The 19184-nt window shown below is 39.9% G+C and overlaps 2 protein-coding genes across 2 annotated transcripts; both read right to left on the minus strand.

Moving 5' to 3' along the window:
- Nucleotides 1-520: 520 nt before the first annotated feature.
- On the minus strand, nt 521-9527 carry LOC105569778. The gene is made up of 16 exons (XM_012026507.1): nt 9144-9527; nt 8881-9008; nt 8612-8713; nt 7472-7596; nt 7212-7395; nt 7034-7137; nt 6778-6894; nt 6575-6690; nt 5490-5538; nt 5085-5342; nt 4765-5014; nt 4079-4625; nt 3152-3990; nt 2768-2844; nt 2427-2589; nt 521-2339 (listed from the first exon to the last, which is right to left on the minus strand). The coding sequence occupies exons 1-16, from the start codon at nt 9211-9213 to the stop codon at nt 1026-1028; spliced, it is 4443 nt and encodes a 1480-aa protein (XP_011881897.1). The 5' UTR covers nt 9214-9527; the 3' UTR covers nt 521-1025.
- A 677-nt stretch (nt 9528-10204) lies between these two features.
- On the minus strand, nt 10205-19148 carry LOC105569779 (DNA polymerase zeta catalytic subunit). Its single transcript, XM_012026508.1, has 19 exons — nt 19014-19148; nt 18788-18934; nt 18498-18684; nt 18268-18361; nt 17674-18159; nt 17370-17598; nt 15805-17265; nt 15611-15647; nt 14216-15533; nt 13986-14133; nt 13366-13734; nt 13082-13270; nt 12684-12996; nt 12301-12619; nt 11922-12170; nt 11706-11819; nt 11213-11631; nt 10576-10804; nt 10205-10430 (listed from the first exon to the last, which is right to left on the minus strand). The coding sequence occupies exons 2-19, from the start codon at nt 18924-18926 to the stop codon at nt 10248-10250; spliced, it is 6483 nt and encodes a 2160-aa protein (XP_011881898.1). The 5' UTR covers nt 18927-18934; nt 19014-19148; the 3' UTR covers nt 10205-10247.
- Nucleotides 19149-19184: the final 36 nt, after the last annotated feature.

Consider the following 19184-nt stretch of genomic DNA (forward strand, 5'->3'; position numbering starts at 1 on the left):
ATCCTATTTAATTATAGCGTCGGAAATGAGAAATCCTACTTTGTCTTGTATTACATATCGTTGATAAATTAGTTTCGTTCGTGTATCATCATTTGCATTCGACAGTATAAATTGACGAGCTGTATAAAAATTTTTTATTTCCGCGTTGCAGTAGGAAAACTGAACATAAATAACAAGAACTGACGCTGCGATTACTCGACACCCTCCTAACAACCCGCGTAAATAAAACTATTTTATTGCATCAATATAACGTAGAAAATTTTATATTTTTATATCAAATGTTATATCAATACATAGAATTTGTTTATTAACATTTAAATACAGGAGAGCAGAAATGAAATCTAATTAAAACATTAAATTTAATGATACTCCTAGGGTGGAATAGAAAAAAAAAGAGTAGAGTTAAATAAGGCCCCTAAATAAAAGAGTTTTCAGTAACAAATATTTTGCACATTTTACAAGTTACTTATAAAACTATTATTGGTAATACTGAAGGAGAGGGGCTTCCTCACCGATTTTGATGAAAATTTACAGGATCGTGTATTTTTGCCTGTAAAACACGAATCCGCAAGTTAAAATCGTCGCTCGGCACTAATAAAAAAAGTTACAAATTGTTAAAATCTGACAGTTGTGGGGCTAGGATACCTGTCTTATCGACACTATACGGGAGCGGCTTTAACCAAGAACTCAAACAGTTCAATACATTATTTCAATACATGAAAATTTATAGAATCGTGTATTTTTGTCTGTGAAACACGAATCCGCAAGTTAAAATTGTCGCTCGGCACTAATAAAAGAGTTATAAATTGTTAATTGTTGTGTAATTAACAATTTATAACTCTTTTATTAGTGCCGAGCGACAATTTTAACTTGCGGATTCGTGTTTCACAGACAAAAATACACGATCCTGTAAATTTTCATCAAAATCGGCGAGGAAACCCCTCTCCTTCAGTATTACCCTATTATTTAACAAATATTTTCTGTTTTACACAGTTTATACTTTCTATCATACAGAATTCTCAATTCTACCTGTCCAAGATATCCTTATCGAAATCTTGAATTCCCCGATTCGACTTCTGATATTGTAGGAACGTGTTCGTACTGGGAAAGGCATCTCGTTGCATGTGTTCGACGCTATACGAATAATTTGACTTTTGCAATTCTTTACTTTTGGACAAACGATTACCGTCACTACTTTTAATATCACAATATCTTAATTGGCTAGAACAGTAATCTAGGCCGATTAACCGATTTGTATGCCTACACCGCTGATTAACATTACGAACTTGATTTTCAAACAATTCCGGTTTAGAATCAATTAGGCTTTGTATCCTCCACAAATCAACGCTCACTTTGAAGCTAAACTCGTTATCTTTCGTCCTAGTCTCACCATTGCGGCGTGCAGAGTTTTCCTGAAACGTCATGCGCTGAATGAACTTCCCAGTGTCGCATTTATCTATCTGCTTATTCGAGATACTATGTTCATTAAATCTTGTAATGTTCGAAACGTGTGCGATGTTACTATTATTAATTTTCGTCATAACGTTCGTATTGTCTGAAGATTTATAACCGTTCCGTAATGTCGGAGAATCATCTGTATCATTGCTAATTCTGTCGCCATCAGTACGTTGACTCGTCAGAACAGCAACATCATCTTGCAACACTTCCTCAACAATTTTATTTCTATTAATCACGTTCAAATCAAACTCGACATTGTGTACTATTCCATTAGTCTCCTTACAAAATAGCCTAGCCCCGGGTCTCTCTTCGGCAGCCCTGGGAATTGCATTACACGCGGGCACTTTGTGCTGCTGTACATCTACATTGACCCGTGAACCTCGGTCGTAACTACTTTGGACGAACGGTGCACTGTCCGTAATACTATCTGCATTAGTATTATACGCTGTCTCATTTAATGCACTTAAATTAATATCACTGGAAACGAGACGCGTCTCACCGTCAGTCTCACCACCCGTAGTCACAAGGTCATCAATATTATTCGCCGGATTTGTATTATCTAATATACCACTACGCGAGAGAATTCTGGACCTTATCGGATCTAAATTCTCTTTGGCATCGTCCTGGCTGCGCGTCATGTATCTAGCGCATGCACTTCTGTCGTTAACTGAACAACTCTCGTTCCTCGAGGTGCGAAGAATCTTGTCGGAGCGTTGTCGCTCAGTCGGGATATTGTCGAAGTAATCTGAGCTACATGAAGCTTCGCGAGACGCAAGGATGGACGAGTCTCTCGACTTCCGCGACGCGGCCGCCGGCCGATTCTTACTCTCCTTGGGCGTCTTCGTCGCGATATTTACGGAGAAAATATCGTATAGAGTCATCTGGACGAACAAACGTCACAATTACATGTATAATCAATATTGGCGAAGTAGTACTCGTTATCGTAATCGAATCTATGTGAAACATACCTGAATGTTCTTCGAATCGCGGACTTGAAATTTAAGGTCTTGTAAATTCATGTAGCGCGGTATCAGTCTAGGTTGATGACAGGTGTTACAATTGTTGGTGACTTGTGGGAAGACGCTACGGGCACTACGGTTGTCCCTTTGGGAAGCATCTGGGGCGACCATGCTACGTGGAAATAAATTAACATAAATGTTAATGCCCAAATGAATTCCTCGTTCATGTGCCGAGTACTGTTTTCCGAGTCTGCATTTAATTTTCATTCTCCTCCATCGCGCGGACCCGTGAATTATTTACAGATTAGCTTGCAGATTGAAACACTTGGAAGTTTGCAGTGTGTACACACCTTTTGTGGTCGACGTTCGGGTGGTCGTCCCTCTTCCGATTGGCGGGAACAGCCTCGGTGCCTGCATCCCCGTCACACTGTTAGAATCGCAAGATTTACACTGGAGAGGAGGTACGGGGAAATTTATTTAAAAACAACATATACTCCCCGCACCATATTTCTCACCAGAGTGTATTTCCACTTTACTCGATTGAGAATCGCGAGGCTTACAAACATTTAATGTACGAAAAGTAACTTACGGTAATGATTAACTTTTACAACGTTAATTATTATAGTAACCATGTTTCTCTCAGATATCTTGCAAATGCTTTATGAAATCTTTCAAATCTTTGCTGTATGGATGTTCAACGTAGCAACTTTTTGAGTTCTTAATTAATTACTTACGTAGGGTATGTTTGAGGAGTTATTTCCACTAAATATACTAGCGGGTATATTTCTCTTCGGGGCAGCTTCTTGCTGATTTAACGCTGTTGTTGGACCGCATTTGTTGATTTGAATGGGCGCAGCTATCCATTCCGAACTATTTACACAACTGGCCATCAATGGTTGATTCACAAGCATAGGTTGGCCATTGAGCACAGTGACATTATTTCTCACGGGCGGCATAATTATGCTAGTCGACGGTGTAGCATCGATGGTATACGTATTCGTTTCACTTGTCCTCGCTGCATTTTGATCAACTGTACGGATTTGCAAGTTCGGATTTGCTATTTTCTGTAAGTAAAACGGCGAACTAATAAAACCATTAGTTTGCAAAAACACTGGATTGCCCTCAGTAAGGGTCACATATTTCCTTGCACTTCCGTATGCAGCAGCAGAATTTTCCTTGCTTTGCTGTGTGTTAGTACTTTCATTCGCACAGTTTCCTTTCAATTGTGACGTGAAAAGTTGATTCACTTGTCGCGCATCATCCGCCTTATGAAGTGACGTAGATTGCGTAGACAAGGTGACGTTTTGATTATCGAACAGCAGGTAGGTGTTGCTTGCGGCGTTGACTTCGGATTTTAAGGGAACTTTATTATTTTTGTCAATCTCGTTGGAATTGCTCACAGATGTACTTTTGTTTTGCTGCTTATTTATCTCTTTCGTATAATTTGCTACAATACCGTTAGTGGCTGTACATCTGTTTTTCATTTGTGTGAATAACTCGGAAACCGTGTTTTGTAATTTGTTGTCAAAACCGTTTATCTTGATCTTCTTGTAGTTGTCAGTAGCGCAACTCACTGCCAAAGATAATATGTTATCAATTATAATGTAACAATATATATATATAAATACATATAAATTTCCAGTTTTCTTTTGTCAAATTACCTTCATGTACGCTACGTTTTGTAGACAGGACATGCGTCGACACTTCACTTGTAGACAGGGACGAGGTATCAGTGGTATTCTTATGTGATGTGATGTCATTGCATACATTAGGTACGCTCTCGAATACTTCAGGTGGCAGGGAAGTAACATTGGTGATTTTGATACCCATGTCGGATGTATCGTCTGTATCACCCACATGTAACTCTTCCAAATCGTTGCTATTTGAATCGTCTGGCTCCAACGTGGAGTTGAGCGTCGTCGTTACACTAACTTGATCCAAAACGGCAGATTTACTCTTGTTCGAAGCCTCCGATTTTGATACAGTAGGTTTCGGTGCCTTGATATCATCTTCCGATAAACCGAGTGTCTTCGCACTTTGGTTCGTAAGATCGACAAACTTTGCTGCTGAATTTTTTAATACATTTATCAGCATCTGAGTAGCAGCTTGCCTCAGTGTTGACATACCAGGGATATGCGGGTTACCCAATTGCTTAAGCTGCTGCGTGGGTGTAGGTGGAACATTTGTTTTTCGTTTTAATTCAATAAGCTGTAGTTGAAGCAAAAAAAATAAAATCAATAAGTTTTTGGTGGTACATCCGATTGTCTTTACTGAAAATTCGATGCTTTGCACCATTTACTATTAAAAATTATCAAAATTTAATTATCAATATATTTAACTCATTTACCTCCACATCGTCATCATCATCGCTTTCAATTACAATAACACACGCGTCCTTTTTAATTGTGTTAGATATCTCATTATTCTTGCTAGACGACTGTTCTTGTTTCAGAGAGCCCTCTTTCACACTTTCTTGCGGAGGAATATTTTCTATACTTGTCGATGGTTCCTTTTTCTCATTGACATTATTCAATGACGATGTGTTAGTTTCTTCTGAACTAGTTTCAGTTACATCCTTTTCAGGAATGTCCAACTTACTAAAATAACAAGTTACATTGGTCTTAAACATCTCATAAAATCGTAATATTTGTTATTATTATTATTAACCATTTGGCTAGCTCAATCCTTTGCTGCTGCTGCTTTAACTTAAAAGATCGTGGTCCAGGCCGCAAATCAACGTTTGGAACAGAATCCAGTAAAGAGATGGAAGATGTACTAGCCAATGAACATATGGCAGGGAAATCAGTTCCCACGGAGATAACTGTGTCTATACTATTCGAATCACTATTCGAATCCAACTCTAAATCAGAGTCCGAGTCTGAATGTAATTTGGAGTCCATATCAAAACTCTTAGTTTGACTAGATCTAATAGCAAAAAAAAACACAAAAGTATATAGCTGGACATTGCTCTGTCGAATGAGATGTTAATTATTTAATCATCATAATTTAAGACAAATATTTTAGCAACTTTCAACAATCTATAAGATTAAAAGATAAGCCGACGATACATACCCATTTATTGTAGAGTCATTGTCCAGTCTTCCATGTTTATTCAAATCACCTTTACGAAAGAAATATGCAAGATTTTAAATAGTTTTATAGCATTTTTCATCGGCAGAACTGGTAAGCACTGAATGCACACTGAGGCTTGTTTATAGTCAATTCTTATATTTAAGGTCTCTCGTCATAAATACATGTTCAAAAACTATCTAGCTACAAGATGATCCGTACGGATGCTGTATAAGTCATTTTTCTTTTGGCTATAAGTATTTCAAAAGGTATTCGAGACAATTTTTTAATATAAGCCAGTAGAGGAGTATACTTAAAGTCACCAGTGATAAATAAAATTGAAATGAAACTTCTTGTTGATCCAACTGGCAATATAATTAATTAAATGTTACATTTGATACGACGTTTCGACCCAAGTATCAGGCCCTTGTCGAGTAACCGAACAACTTATTGAAAGTAGTAAGAAATTACAAATTACAAGTAAGAGTGTACATATGTGAAAGTTGTCTCGCGCATAGATGTTCGCAGAGCATAAATTATAGCAGACTCACAGATCATTGTCAACGCAGGAAATCGTCAGAAAATTATTTGAACTTAAGCGAGCACGTTCGCGCATTATAAAGTTCCGAGTTGAACTGAATCATAGGTAAAATTAGGAAACAACAAATAACAAACATGACCTACAGTGCTTTGATCACGCAGTCGTATAATACATTTAAGTTCTGTGTCAGTTTGTTAATTGTGTTGTTTGTTTTTTGATGGAAATGTTTGTTATATTTGTACACTCTTACTTGTAATTTGTAATTTCTTACCACTACCTAACCATTACCTAACCACGTTCAAAAAGTTGTGACATATTGATTTGCAGTTCGGTTACTTGACAAGGACCTGATACTTGGGTCGAAACGTCTTATCAAATGTAACATTTAATTAATTATATTGCCAGTTGGATCAACAAGAAGTTTTATTTCAATTTTAAATATAAGATTGACAATTGAACAAGCCTTAGTGTGCATTCAGTGCCTACCAGTGAATTCTGCCAGTAATAAACGCTATTATAATACATTTTTCTTTTACCAGATACTTACGTAATATGGAAGTACATTCTTTGCAGTCCCATATCGGATTAGCCCACTTCAACCGCCCGCAAGCCTTGTGGATGCCTTGAGAACCGCAAGTTCGACATAGCGTCAACTCCCATTTACTAGATATTTCAGAGAAATTCTATAGTTTGTTCCTATTGTGTTTCCCGTACCGCAAATAGTTTCAATTACAAGCGATCATTACTTACGCATTACTACTTGTGTACTTCCTTCCTTTTGGACAGAGGCATTTCGATGCATCGCACCGATTGTGCGTGTACAAAAGCTCTTGAAATGCGTCTGGTACCAATTCCCATGAAGCGTCTCTATAATTGTACAAAACAAATTCTTACATGTTATTCTGTATTTTGTGTATGCGCTATATACAGGGTGAGTCATACAGCATCCGACAAAATTTGTGAGAAGATTCTAAAAAATTAATTCTAAATTTGGATTCCCACTTACTGACTCGGTACGAAAATGCCGTGTTCCAGCATAGTCTTTTGAAAATCCCTCTTATTATTACATAAGGGACACTTGAAAAAATACCCCGCGCTCAACGCAAGTTGCTGAAATGAGATTGTCCATTGTACGTGTACATCTGTATTCATATTACAAAGTGAAGCTACTTATCGAGACTAACCTGGACACAAGTGCGATGAAACCACGCGTCCTTTCTACAGCAGGGGGCCCACAAGGTCTTCATCAGATCTTCAGTGTTGACATTATCATAACAAATATAACATAATACCTTGTCTACCGAGCTAGTCTGTTTTAAAATTTCGTTGTCAATCTGTTGCTTTGGCCTATGTTTTGCGCAGTAAGATCTGAAACATTCCAGATTAATTATTTTGATGGCCACGAAACTTCCAACATCGGCCAGCCGTTGTACCTTGCCCTCACCTGAATTCGCCGAAGAACTGATGCAGGGAGTTGTTCTTCAAGCCGCAGGGAAAGTGAAAGATGCATTTACATTTTGAATTACAGCAACCTAGAGTAGCGCCACTCTTCCTGCAGTATGAGCACACCTAGAACCATGAGGACTTGCTCATCAGAGCTCATTAAGCTCAACAAACGTAACTATTCGGTGAACGTCTTGACAAATATTAACATGTAGAACTAATATTATGTTATTCTAATACAGTAGAGCTCGAATGACGGACCGACAGTAGGTCAAATAATCGAGAAAGTTGGATAACCAAGGTTATTTAACAGAAATTACTGTTTTAGAAATTCCACTTACATCTTTAAGCTCCATACATATAAGCAACCCTGTTCTTAAAATCTTCACCAAATAAAACACAACACAATGCTTTGGTACAATACGTGGAACTCAAACAATTATAGTTTATTACTTAGTAATTCGAAAACTTTGTTTTGCACAAATATAAATATGACATACGAAAGCGCCAGGGTTGGAAAAGTTACTTCATAAAAATTACAGTTACAACTGTAATTGTAGTAACTGCAACTGCAAGTTACCAATTCTGAAAAGTAACGCGTTACAAGTAACTAGGCTTGTTTTCTATTGCCATACTAGTGAACTAGTGCAATAAATTGGAGTAAGACAAGTATACTTTTTCTCATTCCAGCTTACTGTAACTGTAACTAGTTACAGTTTTAGTGAAAAAAACTGTAACTAGATACTTTTTCCCAACCCTGCTATTAATGTAACTGAGTTAAGTTAAAATTATAGATGGAGAAAATGTAATAAAGTTAGAGTTACCAAAAGTAACTGTAACTATAACTTTGTTACAAGTAATGAGTCACTTCCAATCCTGTAAAGCGCTGTGCAAGCTAGTTGATTGATTGAGAAGAGATAGCGCTCACAGCGAGGTCTGATACAAGGACCTGGTGCTTGAATTCATACGAAAAAGAAACGTATGTGAAAATTCTGCTCTCACAGAAAAGTTGAAAGTCAATTGGCTAAAAACCATGCTAGTAATCAACTTGCAACTTTTCTGTAAGAGCAGAATTTTTGCACAGGTTTTTCCTTTCAATGAATTCAAGAATCGAGCCTCTGGCCGTATACCGTATACGTACCAATCTCTTCCCCCTGCGAAGCTCTTTCTGTATATCTTCAGCGAGAAATCCGAGTATACCTTCATCGTCGTTTCCTTTTTGCTCCATATTGGAGGACAAGAGCTGAAAGAAAGCTCACGTGAATAAGCGATTCAACGGACAACGGTCTTCCTAGCGTTTGTCTCAAACATCTTCCAGACTACGTAGTCGACGATATAGCGAAGCAAGTGGAAATTAGATATGTCAAAGCTCAGACTCAAGATTGCCATCGCAGCGTCGGCGGTACCTACCAGACAATAGTAGTGCGTGACAATCCCATTGTGCTCGTAGATCTTTCCGTATTCCAGCTCATTGTCCTCCGACGAATTGCAGAACACGCAAATCCTGGTGGAGGAGCGCGTCTTGACGGACATTGTACCTGAATGACAGACGAACAACAAGGATTGCGATCAGAGCCGCGGGACAGTCGGCCGGTGGACGGCGACAAGCGACTCGCGACCGGCCCGGCGAGATAAATACGCGCGCTCGGCGTACGACGGTTTGACGTGATTACCTGATGGATCCAACTGAGATCGCGATTCACTTGGCAACCGCGTTGCCGAGCGAAGGCAATCACGCGCCATAGCACATGCCGCGAACGTCGTCGAGTTAAAAACGGCCCAATCTTTATCAGAGTCCGGGTGGTAAGGAGCGGAAGGGAGCGGAGAGTCGCGACAAAAACGCTTTGAAATTGAACCAAGAGATTCTTTAACGTTCACACGGTGTCATGGAGTACATATTAAGCCGGTTCTACAGTGGTCGCATTGTAGCGTCGCAAGGGTCGTAGACTGGTTTTCTAATTCAACGCTGATTGGTCGAATCTATTAGTGCACTGAGTGCATGCCAAGGCCTGTTTATAGTCAATTTTTATATCTAACTTTGCCTTAAATAAATGTTCAAAGGGTATTTAGCCAAACAATGATCCGTATGGATGCTATACAGATCATTTTATTGGCTAAGAAATATTTCGTGAGATATTTAAGACGATCCTTAAACATAAGAATTGATTGTAAACAAGCCTTAATGTGCACAGCTGCCTCTAATTTTCGATGGTGGGGGTAGGTCGCTTACCCCTGGTTCAAACCAATCACAGGCATTTATTCCCCTCACTCTCACCCACTAGAAGCCAATCAGAACTCACGTTGTAGTAAACAACGCACTCTGCTGGCGGAGAGTAGAAACTGTCGGCCACCAGCGCGAGTTCCGATTTTGAGATGACGTGTAAGCTCTGCGCTAACACGAGTGATTAGTAATAGTAAGGTCCTCCGTTCTATCCCGACCCTCGTCCCGCATATTTCGTCAGGGAAAATTTACAAAGATTCAGCACCTGAAGGAGTTTAAGTGCCTAGTGTTGGATTCAGTGTTTGCGATTAAGCACAATTTCAAGGAATTTTTAGAGATAATACGCTGATATAACGTAACGGTTGAAAGGCATTCCCATAAAAGGGTAAACTTAAAAAGAAAAAGAGGAAGGAGTTCCGATTTTTACTTTTCCGCCGGTAAAATCCAGCCTTAGATTCTCTAAAAGGCGTTCAACACAGGTGTGTTGTAATAATTAAAACTGGAACACTTTTCTTTTGATCATTTTGTGTAAATAAAAGATTTATTTCCACCATAATCAATACCATTCAGCAACTGAATTCAATTCCCTGATTCCGCCGCAATTATTTCCATAAATAACATTGTTAATGTAAGAAACTCGCCCAAGCTCTTTGCGAGCTTGTGCCATTCGATATAAAACAGGACAATCCAAAGAAACACATTCTATGTCGCCTGACTGTCCAATACAAGAATGACAGATCTACAAAAAATTAATTATTGTTAAATAACTTGATTATTGGCCGACTGCAATTTACAACTTTAAAGATGTTTAAAATACGTTCATGTTTTATATTGTATAATGATACACACATTTGCAGAAATGTTACTTTCGCATTTATACTTACGGCAGTAATTTGTTGATGATTCCTTTCTAATTGTTTGTTCTTTTCGAGAAGTATGAGAACGGTCCGGCTTGGTTGCAGAAGGCAATCTGGACAGATATCTTTATGGGTCTGTTCCCCGCAGGTAATACATGCCGCAGAACTGAAGAATTGACGAATAGTAGATTTTGGGTTGCCTTCTCCCAAGTGTGCGGCATGATCGAAACTCGAACGGTGAGAGATCTCTTTATACCTGTAAACGCAGTATATCTCGTCACCTTCGCGATTATAATTCAATGAAACGGTAATTACGCGCGTTACGACTAGATCTTATTTTGGAATGCATCCCAAGAGAGTATTCAATAGTTACACTTACAGGCTGCTCTCTTTTTAGAGAACACAGTCGACATTTTTTACACAAATCGACACATGTCGCTTTCTATTTAGATCTTTTTAATTTTATCTTATTTAATCTATTTAGATCTTTAGAATTTAATTTAAATGTAAACTCAATCGACACTTTTCGACTCTGCTCGGGAGGAGAGTCGGAGTGTGTTTTTTAACGCGCAGGATTATTGCTTATTAAATAGAAGTAGTGTGACGCACAAATATTCGTCGTTTAAATATTCAACAATTCATATTCGTAATTTTACGCGCTTACCACGCATTGGCATCGATCCCGAATAAATTGAAACAGCGATTGAGAGGCGGTATGATGACTTTCGTAATGTAATACACGGCGTTCGGGATTAACGACGGATCGGCGACGACTTCCATCGGCGTACGCACGCAGTGGATGAGCGCTTGATTCGGTGCACCCGCGACGATGACGTAGCGAACGCGCTCGCTGGTGCGCGGCACAGCGCGGGGATCCTTCCTGATCAATCTTCGTGTCAGCTCTAATGCCGGCACGCAGGCGTTGGCTTTGTAGCCACGCATTCCGCGAAACTCTTTCGCGAACGTCAGATCCAGGATGGACACGCGTCGCTGAAAAATTTTATCAAACTGTCTGCTAACATACTGCTTCACTAGAGAAATGTCCTTTGTCTCAAACAGGATTTTGAGGGCCCTCTCGAGTATCTGCAAATATTTAATTTTAAAATTACAAGGACTGCCTTCTCAGTGTACTTATAATTTTCTTTTTCTTTTTTTACTTTCGAAACAGCGGGACACCCATCCCTGCGAACCGTCTCGATTCCTTTCGCCAGGAACTCAGGCTTCTCCTGATCGCGAGTTTCATACATGTATCCGCAATACCGCTTCTTTGTCTGAAATGTTAAATTTAATAATTTCACCATTGCTCTTCGAATTGTACATAAGAATCACGATCATAATATATGTCAATCTCTCGTTAATTCTTAATATCTTACTTGTAAAATGCATGGATGAAGAACTTTCTCAAATTTAAGCTTGACGGGCGGAGGATTAGTCGCGGTAACAGCGTCCGCGATCTCCTCGCCGATGGTGAACGCTTCTTCTCGAGACTTGCCGGGCAATAGTACAAATAAGGAATCTGTGTCCCCATAAACCACTCGTGCTCCCCATTTTGGGGTGGTTTCCACCAGTTTGATCGCACGTTCCAATGTCTCTCGTCCCTTGCTCACCACGCTATCGCCTATCTACAATAAAATCTCGTAAGATAAATAACAATTTTTGTAGCAAAGACATAATGAAGAACTGCGTCAAATTGATTTACGCGTATATTATCTTTGTCGTTTCATTGTCGTGTATTCCGATGAAATGTCGTACCTCGATACACGGCATTCTACCACTAAAATTGGCGGATGTATAGCCGTAAGTGACGTTTGCGATTAATTTGAGGCCCAACTGCTGAGAATGAAGTACGCGCTGCAACGTACGATCTTCTGCCGGATGCAGCTTCATTGACTCCTTCACCATGAGACGCGTATTCAAAATTTCCGCTAGCATACGCGGCAGTATTCCTTGACGTACCTCTTTCTTCACGAAGGCTACGCCGCAGGGCGAAAAGTTCATTTTATCTTGTAACTTTAACGCAGTGTTCTTCCTTGTCCTTAATGTCGCTGCGCCAAACTCGAACGGCCAGTATCTGACAGACGAAGAAATCAAATTAATGTGTTACATACGATTTTTCTGATGTCAGATACACTTACTGGCCGATATGTTCTATCCTCCCTAAACAGGTGGAGAAACAGTAATTGTAAGCAATGATCATGCTCGGATATAGACTTTGGAAGTCGAGCACGATTAATGGATCGGTATAAAATTCAGACTCGGGTTCCATGATCAACGGTAGACACTCCGGCGCTCGCATCTTTGCTCTCTGCTGCATGGACGGCGAGATCGGAATGTAGTTCATGGGCTTCGCCAATCTGAGCATCATAGACTCGACGCGAAACTGCGAGCCTCGCGAGAAAACTTCGTAAAATTGTATGCCGAAGAGGCGGGCGAGTTCACACGTGCGGCCTACGAAACTTAATGATATAATGACGAACTAAAAGTGAATTTTTTGGACTTGTGTAACGGAGACAATTTGGATTTTTAATCTCACCGATGATATCCAAGTGATTCAACAGCTTGAGAGTACTTGTGACTCTTATGACGTAATGGCGTATGACTCTGCTTTTTACTATCATACTCTCTTGTTTCCACCAAGCGGACAACGTTTTGAAAGAAGGGCACGGAATTCTTTCGTGCAAAACGTGGTGCATGACGTTCTCGAAGGTATATGTCAATAATGCTGGAAGATATTAAGTAACACACCCTTCACGTCTCTTCGAATACAGAAACCATACAGAAAACTTATATCTCAAAAAGTATTAAAAAGTATCTCACCTGCTTCGTGCCTCATGATTCTCCAGACATCAAGGATATTGCGACCAGGTACTTTTACATCACCTGCGTCGTCCTTTTCAAACGCGTGAGCGTCAGATCTGGTAAATATCTGCGTGTGTGGAACTTTAGAGATTCTCAGGGGGAAGTTACTAAGACCAAGATGAAACGCTCGCTGAAATACGTAGCCCCATGAAAGCGTCTCCACTTCCCAGCCGAGTAGAATATCTGGGTTGTGTCGCTCGATCAATCTTACAAGGCTGTTGAACAAATCCTGTTCTGCTGCAACGTATAGGATCGGACACATCGCACTAGCAGAGTGGATCTTGTTGAGCCTTTCGCTTATAGAATTGGGATTTACAATAATAGCGCCTAAAAAAAAAGAAAAGAACCGTGGACAATCTTCCGTTGTACTCTAAGAAATAATTCGCAAAGACAAACATTGAGAGATATCCCAGACAGCACACATGTCTAAAAGACATCATAAAGATGTCTTTAAGATATCTTTTAGACGTACACGTCTAAAAGACGACTCGATGTCGTCTTAAAGATGTCTTTTAGATATGCATGCTATCTGGGATAAAATGCACTTCTCGCATAAGATGATTAATTTTAATAATCACCGTGTTCTATCCGCTCATCGGCAACTGTCGGGGCGTCGTTGTAAATCGCGTAAAATAAGACGGCTATGGAATCATACTGCGGATCAGGAAGGAGATCTTCCCGAGTAACGACGTGCACTTCGAGAGACAATGATGTTAGATGCTGATGCTGCGGAAAATTCAACAAGACGTGAAATGGGTCCTGGTTTTGTGTAGAATTAAAGTGCACAGAATTAAAGTAACAAACTTACTACTGTTATCGCTCTAGCTTTCTGAAGGTTCTCATTCGACACGTTACCGTAGCTCCCTTTAGACGAACATTCGATTTGACCATATGAAATACCTAGGTGTGTCTTATCCTGTTTATGCAGCAACGGATTTTCCAGTGCTTTTTTTAAAGAAGAATCTAAACTGTTACCCGATGTTTGCGAATTATCGGAGTTCTGTGTGCATTTTAGTCTCTTGGTTTCGTCAGATGTTCCACTCGGCACGCTTTGTTGAGGCATTGGCGAATGCATATGTCCGTCCACGTTCGAATCGTTACTTATTAAATTATTAGAAATTCCTGACTGAGGCCTAATCTCTTCATTAATGGCATTAATTGACGAATCTTGTATATCGTGTACATTTTTGCACGCCTTTCCCTTATTCTGCTTGTACGATTTGACATCAGAATTTTTCTCCAATATGTACTTTTTAGCTCTAATCCAATTTTTAACATCCTTGGAAGAAGGTGGCTCCATAAGTGGTTTAATCATTAACGTGTTATATCCCGCAAGTGTTCGTTTGATGTGACAAGACTTTATGTTCGCTCCAGAGGGATGAAATTCATTGACTTTCATTCTTCGCCACAGTTTGATACTCGTGACTTCTTCCAGACTAGATTTAAATGCAGGCGCGTCGAAACGCGACGCGTTCGTGCTCAATTCTTTTTGCTTCGCGAGGTCGAGTGTATTGCCGAAAAATGGTTTCTGCCATCTACATCTCGGAATGCCGTACATCGTCATACTTTTCCGAACGCTTTCAGGACTAGGAGGCTTGTACTTCGTAGTAATTGTAATGATCGAGTTTTTCGGCGAGCGACGAATGCTCCGTTCCAGCGACGAACTTTGACTATCGCTCTCTATCTTCTGGTTTAGGTGTTGGGTAAAAGTTGTGCTGCACACATCATCTTCATCCTCAAGATCAGTCTCGGGAATAATGTCATCGTGAATAGACTTTTTCGCCAAGTTTCGTACATCTGACGCGTAGTTTCTTTCGGGAGAAGTATCGGTATTACTCTTTTCTGTACACTGACTGTTTGGGACACTGTCTTTACTGTTTTCATCGCTGGTAACATGAGCAGTTGCATGTACTTGGTCACTCGAATGCCGAAGTGCAATTGAAGTTTCAGACTGACTCACGTTGTGGCCCGCTTTTGCGTCTTCTTCATCAAAATCCAAAAAAGACAATCTTTTACGAACATCTTTGTGTTTTTTAATCGACGAATTTTCACCGCTTTCCGTACTCTGCTCGTGGTCTTGCACTGTTTCGTCGATCGTTGATGTTTTATCAATTTTTACAGTATGGCTACAAATACATATAACAAAGATTATATAATTTATAAATAAATCTTCTTTAAACTATGTGAAACATGTAGATCTTACGTAGCATCTGTTTCATTGTCAGTGTCACCATTACTTTCTGAAAAAGAAGGAAAAGATTTTTTTTCATTTACGTGTAAAAAAGTAATAATTGAAATGTACACGATTATCAACGAAACGCTATTATTAAATCAAAAGCATTCCACGTTATTTTCGGAAAAATTAAATTCCTCATAAATATAATAAAGCTGAATTACCTAGATCTGAATTTAAAATTTTTTCACGAAGCAAGCTCACACGCAACGGGCGTAACTTGTGTTTAGGCGTAGTGGACGTGGAAGGAGCGTCAAGTGTCGGCACGTATTGACTTCTTTTCGGAGATTGTTTGCATTGTCGAGCAGGACTTCTACTGGACTTTGGAGATGTTACAGTAATATCAAGAGGCGAGTAATTTCCCGACGAACGCGGACTTCGAGGCGCTTTGCCTGGAGATTCGTATCTTCCTTTTGGCGTTTTAACAGCCACGTTTCTTCGTTTACCAGGTGACTCGTAGTCGTCTTCTTGAAGATCAAACTTTCTTTTTCTCGGTGTGGTTTGAACTGTATTTTGCAGTACATTCTTTTTACCGGATTTATAAGCGCACACGCAGTTCTCTTGTGCATTGATTGTCACATCAGCCTCAGGTTCACTATCACTCGAATCGGTGGCTGTAGCTCCATCAACATTCGATATTGTAAATTGTATTGAGAAATTACACGGCTCGTGATGTAAGCATCTGTGACTGCTACTTAAAAGAACTTCCTTCTGAACACACGATTCGGAACCCCGTTTACGGTCACGTTTGTCTTCTTCATAATCTGCCACACAATGTTCTAAAGTTTCGAGCGTTTCTATGTCATCTATATCGAAAACGTCTAAGTCTCGATGATCTGGTTCTAACTGACATCGAGCAATATATAATTCTCTCTCTATCTTCTTATTATGTACAATTCTTCCTTCGTTATCTTTTAAATAACGCGTGTCTTTTACGACAACACTTGTATCAGTATGCGGATGTGTCACACTTGTTGTACTCCGTAAAGTCTTGCTGGTTTTCAAAAATATATGAAAATTATATCTATTTACAAAGTTGCGTAATTCCTTTCTTAAACAGTATCCATTGGGGTCATTTACAATATATTTAACAATATCCGTTAGACTTAAATTTCTATATGAAACATACATGGCACAATTTCTTCTCACATTAGTCACCGGAACACAGCTATTACTTTTAGAATCTTCAGTTATTTTAAGAAGGCACTGAACTGCTGTATTATATTCATTACTTAAATTATTTGCTTTTTCGTAATTTAATACCTCGTACAAGTCATCAACTCCATCAACTTGTGGCAAATTCACGAGCGTAACGTCTCCGTTTTCTTCGGTAACGTTTGAATTATCTGTAACTTCGGTATTCTGCTCTTCGTATACAGCTTTTACTGTATTGTCACATTGACTGGATCTCTGGCTGTGCATTGATTCCCAAGGACTTAAGTCTAGATCTAAACTTGTGATATTTAAATCCTCAATCTCCTCTTCCTCTGGATCATTCTTAATCGGCTCGCTGAACGCAGAATATTGAGACCCGAGGACGCTATCTTCGTCCACATTACTCGCAGTTTCATTTTCTTCCGCCAAGTTAGCTAGTAGTTCTACTAGGGGTACGTCATCTGCATCCACTGTGTGCAAAACAGAAAAATTTATTGTCACTTTAATGAAAATACAATAAAAGACATTTTTATAATACATTTAAGTAATATACCAGTGCATAACAAATACTTACAAATACTAGTATCTGTTACGTTACTTTGACTTCGAGTTGCCTCTAAAAACGCCGACGAGGCTAGTTCCAACAATTTATAATTATCCGAAATTGCTCTTTCAAGAGTTTCTTCAGGTACAAAAGATTCGTTATGGTTCAGAATATGAGACGCATTCAAGACCTCATCACTTTCTTCTACTTCAATAGGGTACGAAGATACCGTCGTGCTTGGAGTAAGTGTCTCATTGACCTAAAATAAGAACATTAAGATCAATATACACATGATATATATTAATTATCCTAATCCAATGGAACAACGAAATACTTGTGATATCGCGTCCAATCTCTTTAATAATTGACCCGCTTGGTAAATATCATTGTGCGTTGGAGGTAGAACAATTTTGCTGGGCGTTTTAGGATATAGTAATTGCGACTTCGCGACCTCTAGACCAGCCTCGGCCCTCCTTGCTTTCTCTTCGTCCCAGATCGCGGCAAGACCAGGATTCAGCTCCATATTTTCACTGATACTTCGCCTGTTGAAAATCTCCGAAGCGTGCACGTCCACTTCCAGCTCGCACATGCTCTGCCTCGCCACGGACATCGGGAGGTACGCTTGCGAGTCTAGCACATCCATCGAAGATCTGCTTTGGCTGTCTTCCGTTGTCGCACACCCCTGCAAGGGGTGTCTGTGCTTCACGCTGTTTAAATTTATTAAATTCATACCATAGAGATTATAATCTATCATAAATTGCAGAATGTATGGAATGTGTGCCTCGTACGGCTGCAGAGTCTGATTGAGAACAACGCCACTCTGAAAAGAAGATAAATCTGTTGTTCAATACGCTATCCCTTAAACTGGTACGCAGTATTGCATGATTATACCTCGTGTGCCAAAAGGCAGTAAAGCAGAGCTATTTACCTGCAGCAATTCCGCCGTCCTCTTAATTATGGCCGGATTGTAAAAGTATATTTTAAAAAACAAGTGCTCCTTTTTGTGATAACCGTAGAAAGGTCTGCAATAAGAGACATACGTTACTCATCTAATACATGAAATGTATAATAGAAAGTCTCTATCGCTCTCTCGCGCTCTCACGCTCATACTTGTCTTGTGTCTTGTCTTGAATAGAATAGAATAGAATAGTTCCTTACATTGCGGACACCCGTAGGATCTTGTACACGTGCTGGCTGGTGGACATAGCAGAACCGAAAGACGTGTTCAGCGCAGAATCGATCGCCGCGGCCAGTTGATAAGTGTAGCTATCCGTATTCTCCTGAACAGTGCATGGGACATACATGTACGGAAAGACACCGTGAATGTGCAAGCATGTCTTCTTGCCTGAAAGCACCCAAATTTTGTACGGAGCAATGACAATGCATATATCTTAACATAATCTGCGGCGTATCAGGAAATGTGACAGGATTATGTTGCTTTGACTCACCCGTAGCGGTCGAGCCGAATGCCCTGATTACCGGCACCTTTTTTACCTCGGCGCCACGGAACTCCGAGAATGTCACGTCCAGCTCGGGCACCGGGGACGCCTGATAACTATCAATGTTTACCAAGGTGATGGAGAACATGTTCCGCGCTGAAAAATGACGCGTAACAATTATTAGCGTTTAGACAAGGCTTCGATGAAAAAGGCAATTAATGAAAACTTCACTCACGTTGTGACACACGTGCAGACACACGTGCGTTTCATAGGTAAACAAACGGTGGCATGACGGGACACGCGGAGAAGGTTAGCTCGCTTCGTCTGCACTTTGTACACTTAAAACGAGATAGATACACGTCTGTGCCTCGGTTCGAGAAGGAAACGTATGTATAATGCAGATTGT

Source organism: Vollenhovia emeryi, unplaced genomic scaffold (genome assembly GCF_000949405.1).
Source record: "Vollenhovia emeryi isolate VEMERY1.0 unplaced genomic scaffold, V.emery_V1.0 DF939123.1, whole genome shotgun sequence".
Classification (NCBI taxonomy): Eukaryota; Metazoa; Arthropoda; class Insecta; order Hymenoptera; family Formicidae; genus Vollenhovia; species Vollenhovia emeryi.

Bases quoted from the DNA above. Each gene is read 5' to 3' on its own strand.
- LOC105569778 (XM_012026507.1), bottom strand. From the start codon at position 9,213: ATGGCGCGTGATTGCCTTCGCTCGGCAACGCGGTTGCCAAGTGAATCG. The intron at 9,009-9,143 runs GTAATCACGTCA...TCTGTCATTCAG, and splicing joins ATCTCAGTTGGATCCATCAG to GTACAATGTCCGTCAAGACG. The intron at 7,396-7,471 runs GTGAGGGCAAGG...GGAATGTTTCAG, and splicing joins CAGTTCTTCGGCGAATTCAG to ATCTTACTGCGCAAAACATA.
- LOC105569779 (XM_012026508.1), bottom strand. From the start codon at position 18,926: ATGTTCTCCATCACCTTGGTAAACATTGATAGTTATCAGGCGTCCCCG. The intron at 15,648-15,804 runs GTAATTCAGCTT...CTTCTTTTTCAG, and splicing joins AATTTTAAATTCAGATCTAG to AAAGTAATGGTGACACTGAC. The intron at 15,534-15,610 runs GTAAGATCTACA...ATGTATTTGTAG, and splicing joins GACAATGAAACAGATGCTAC to CCATACTGTAAAAATTGATA.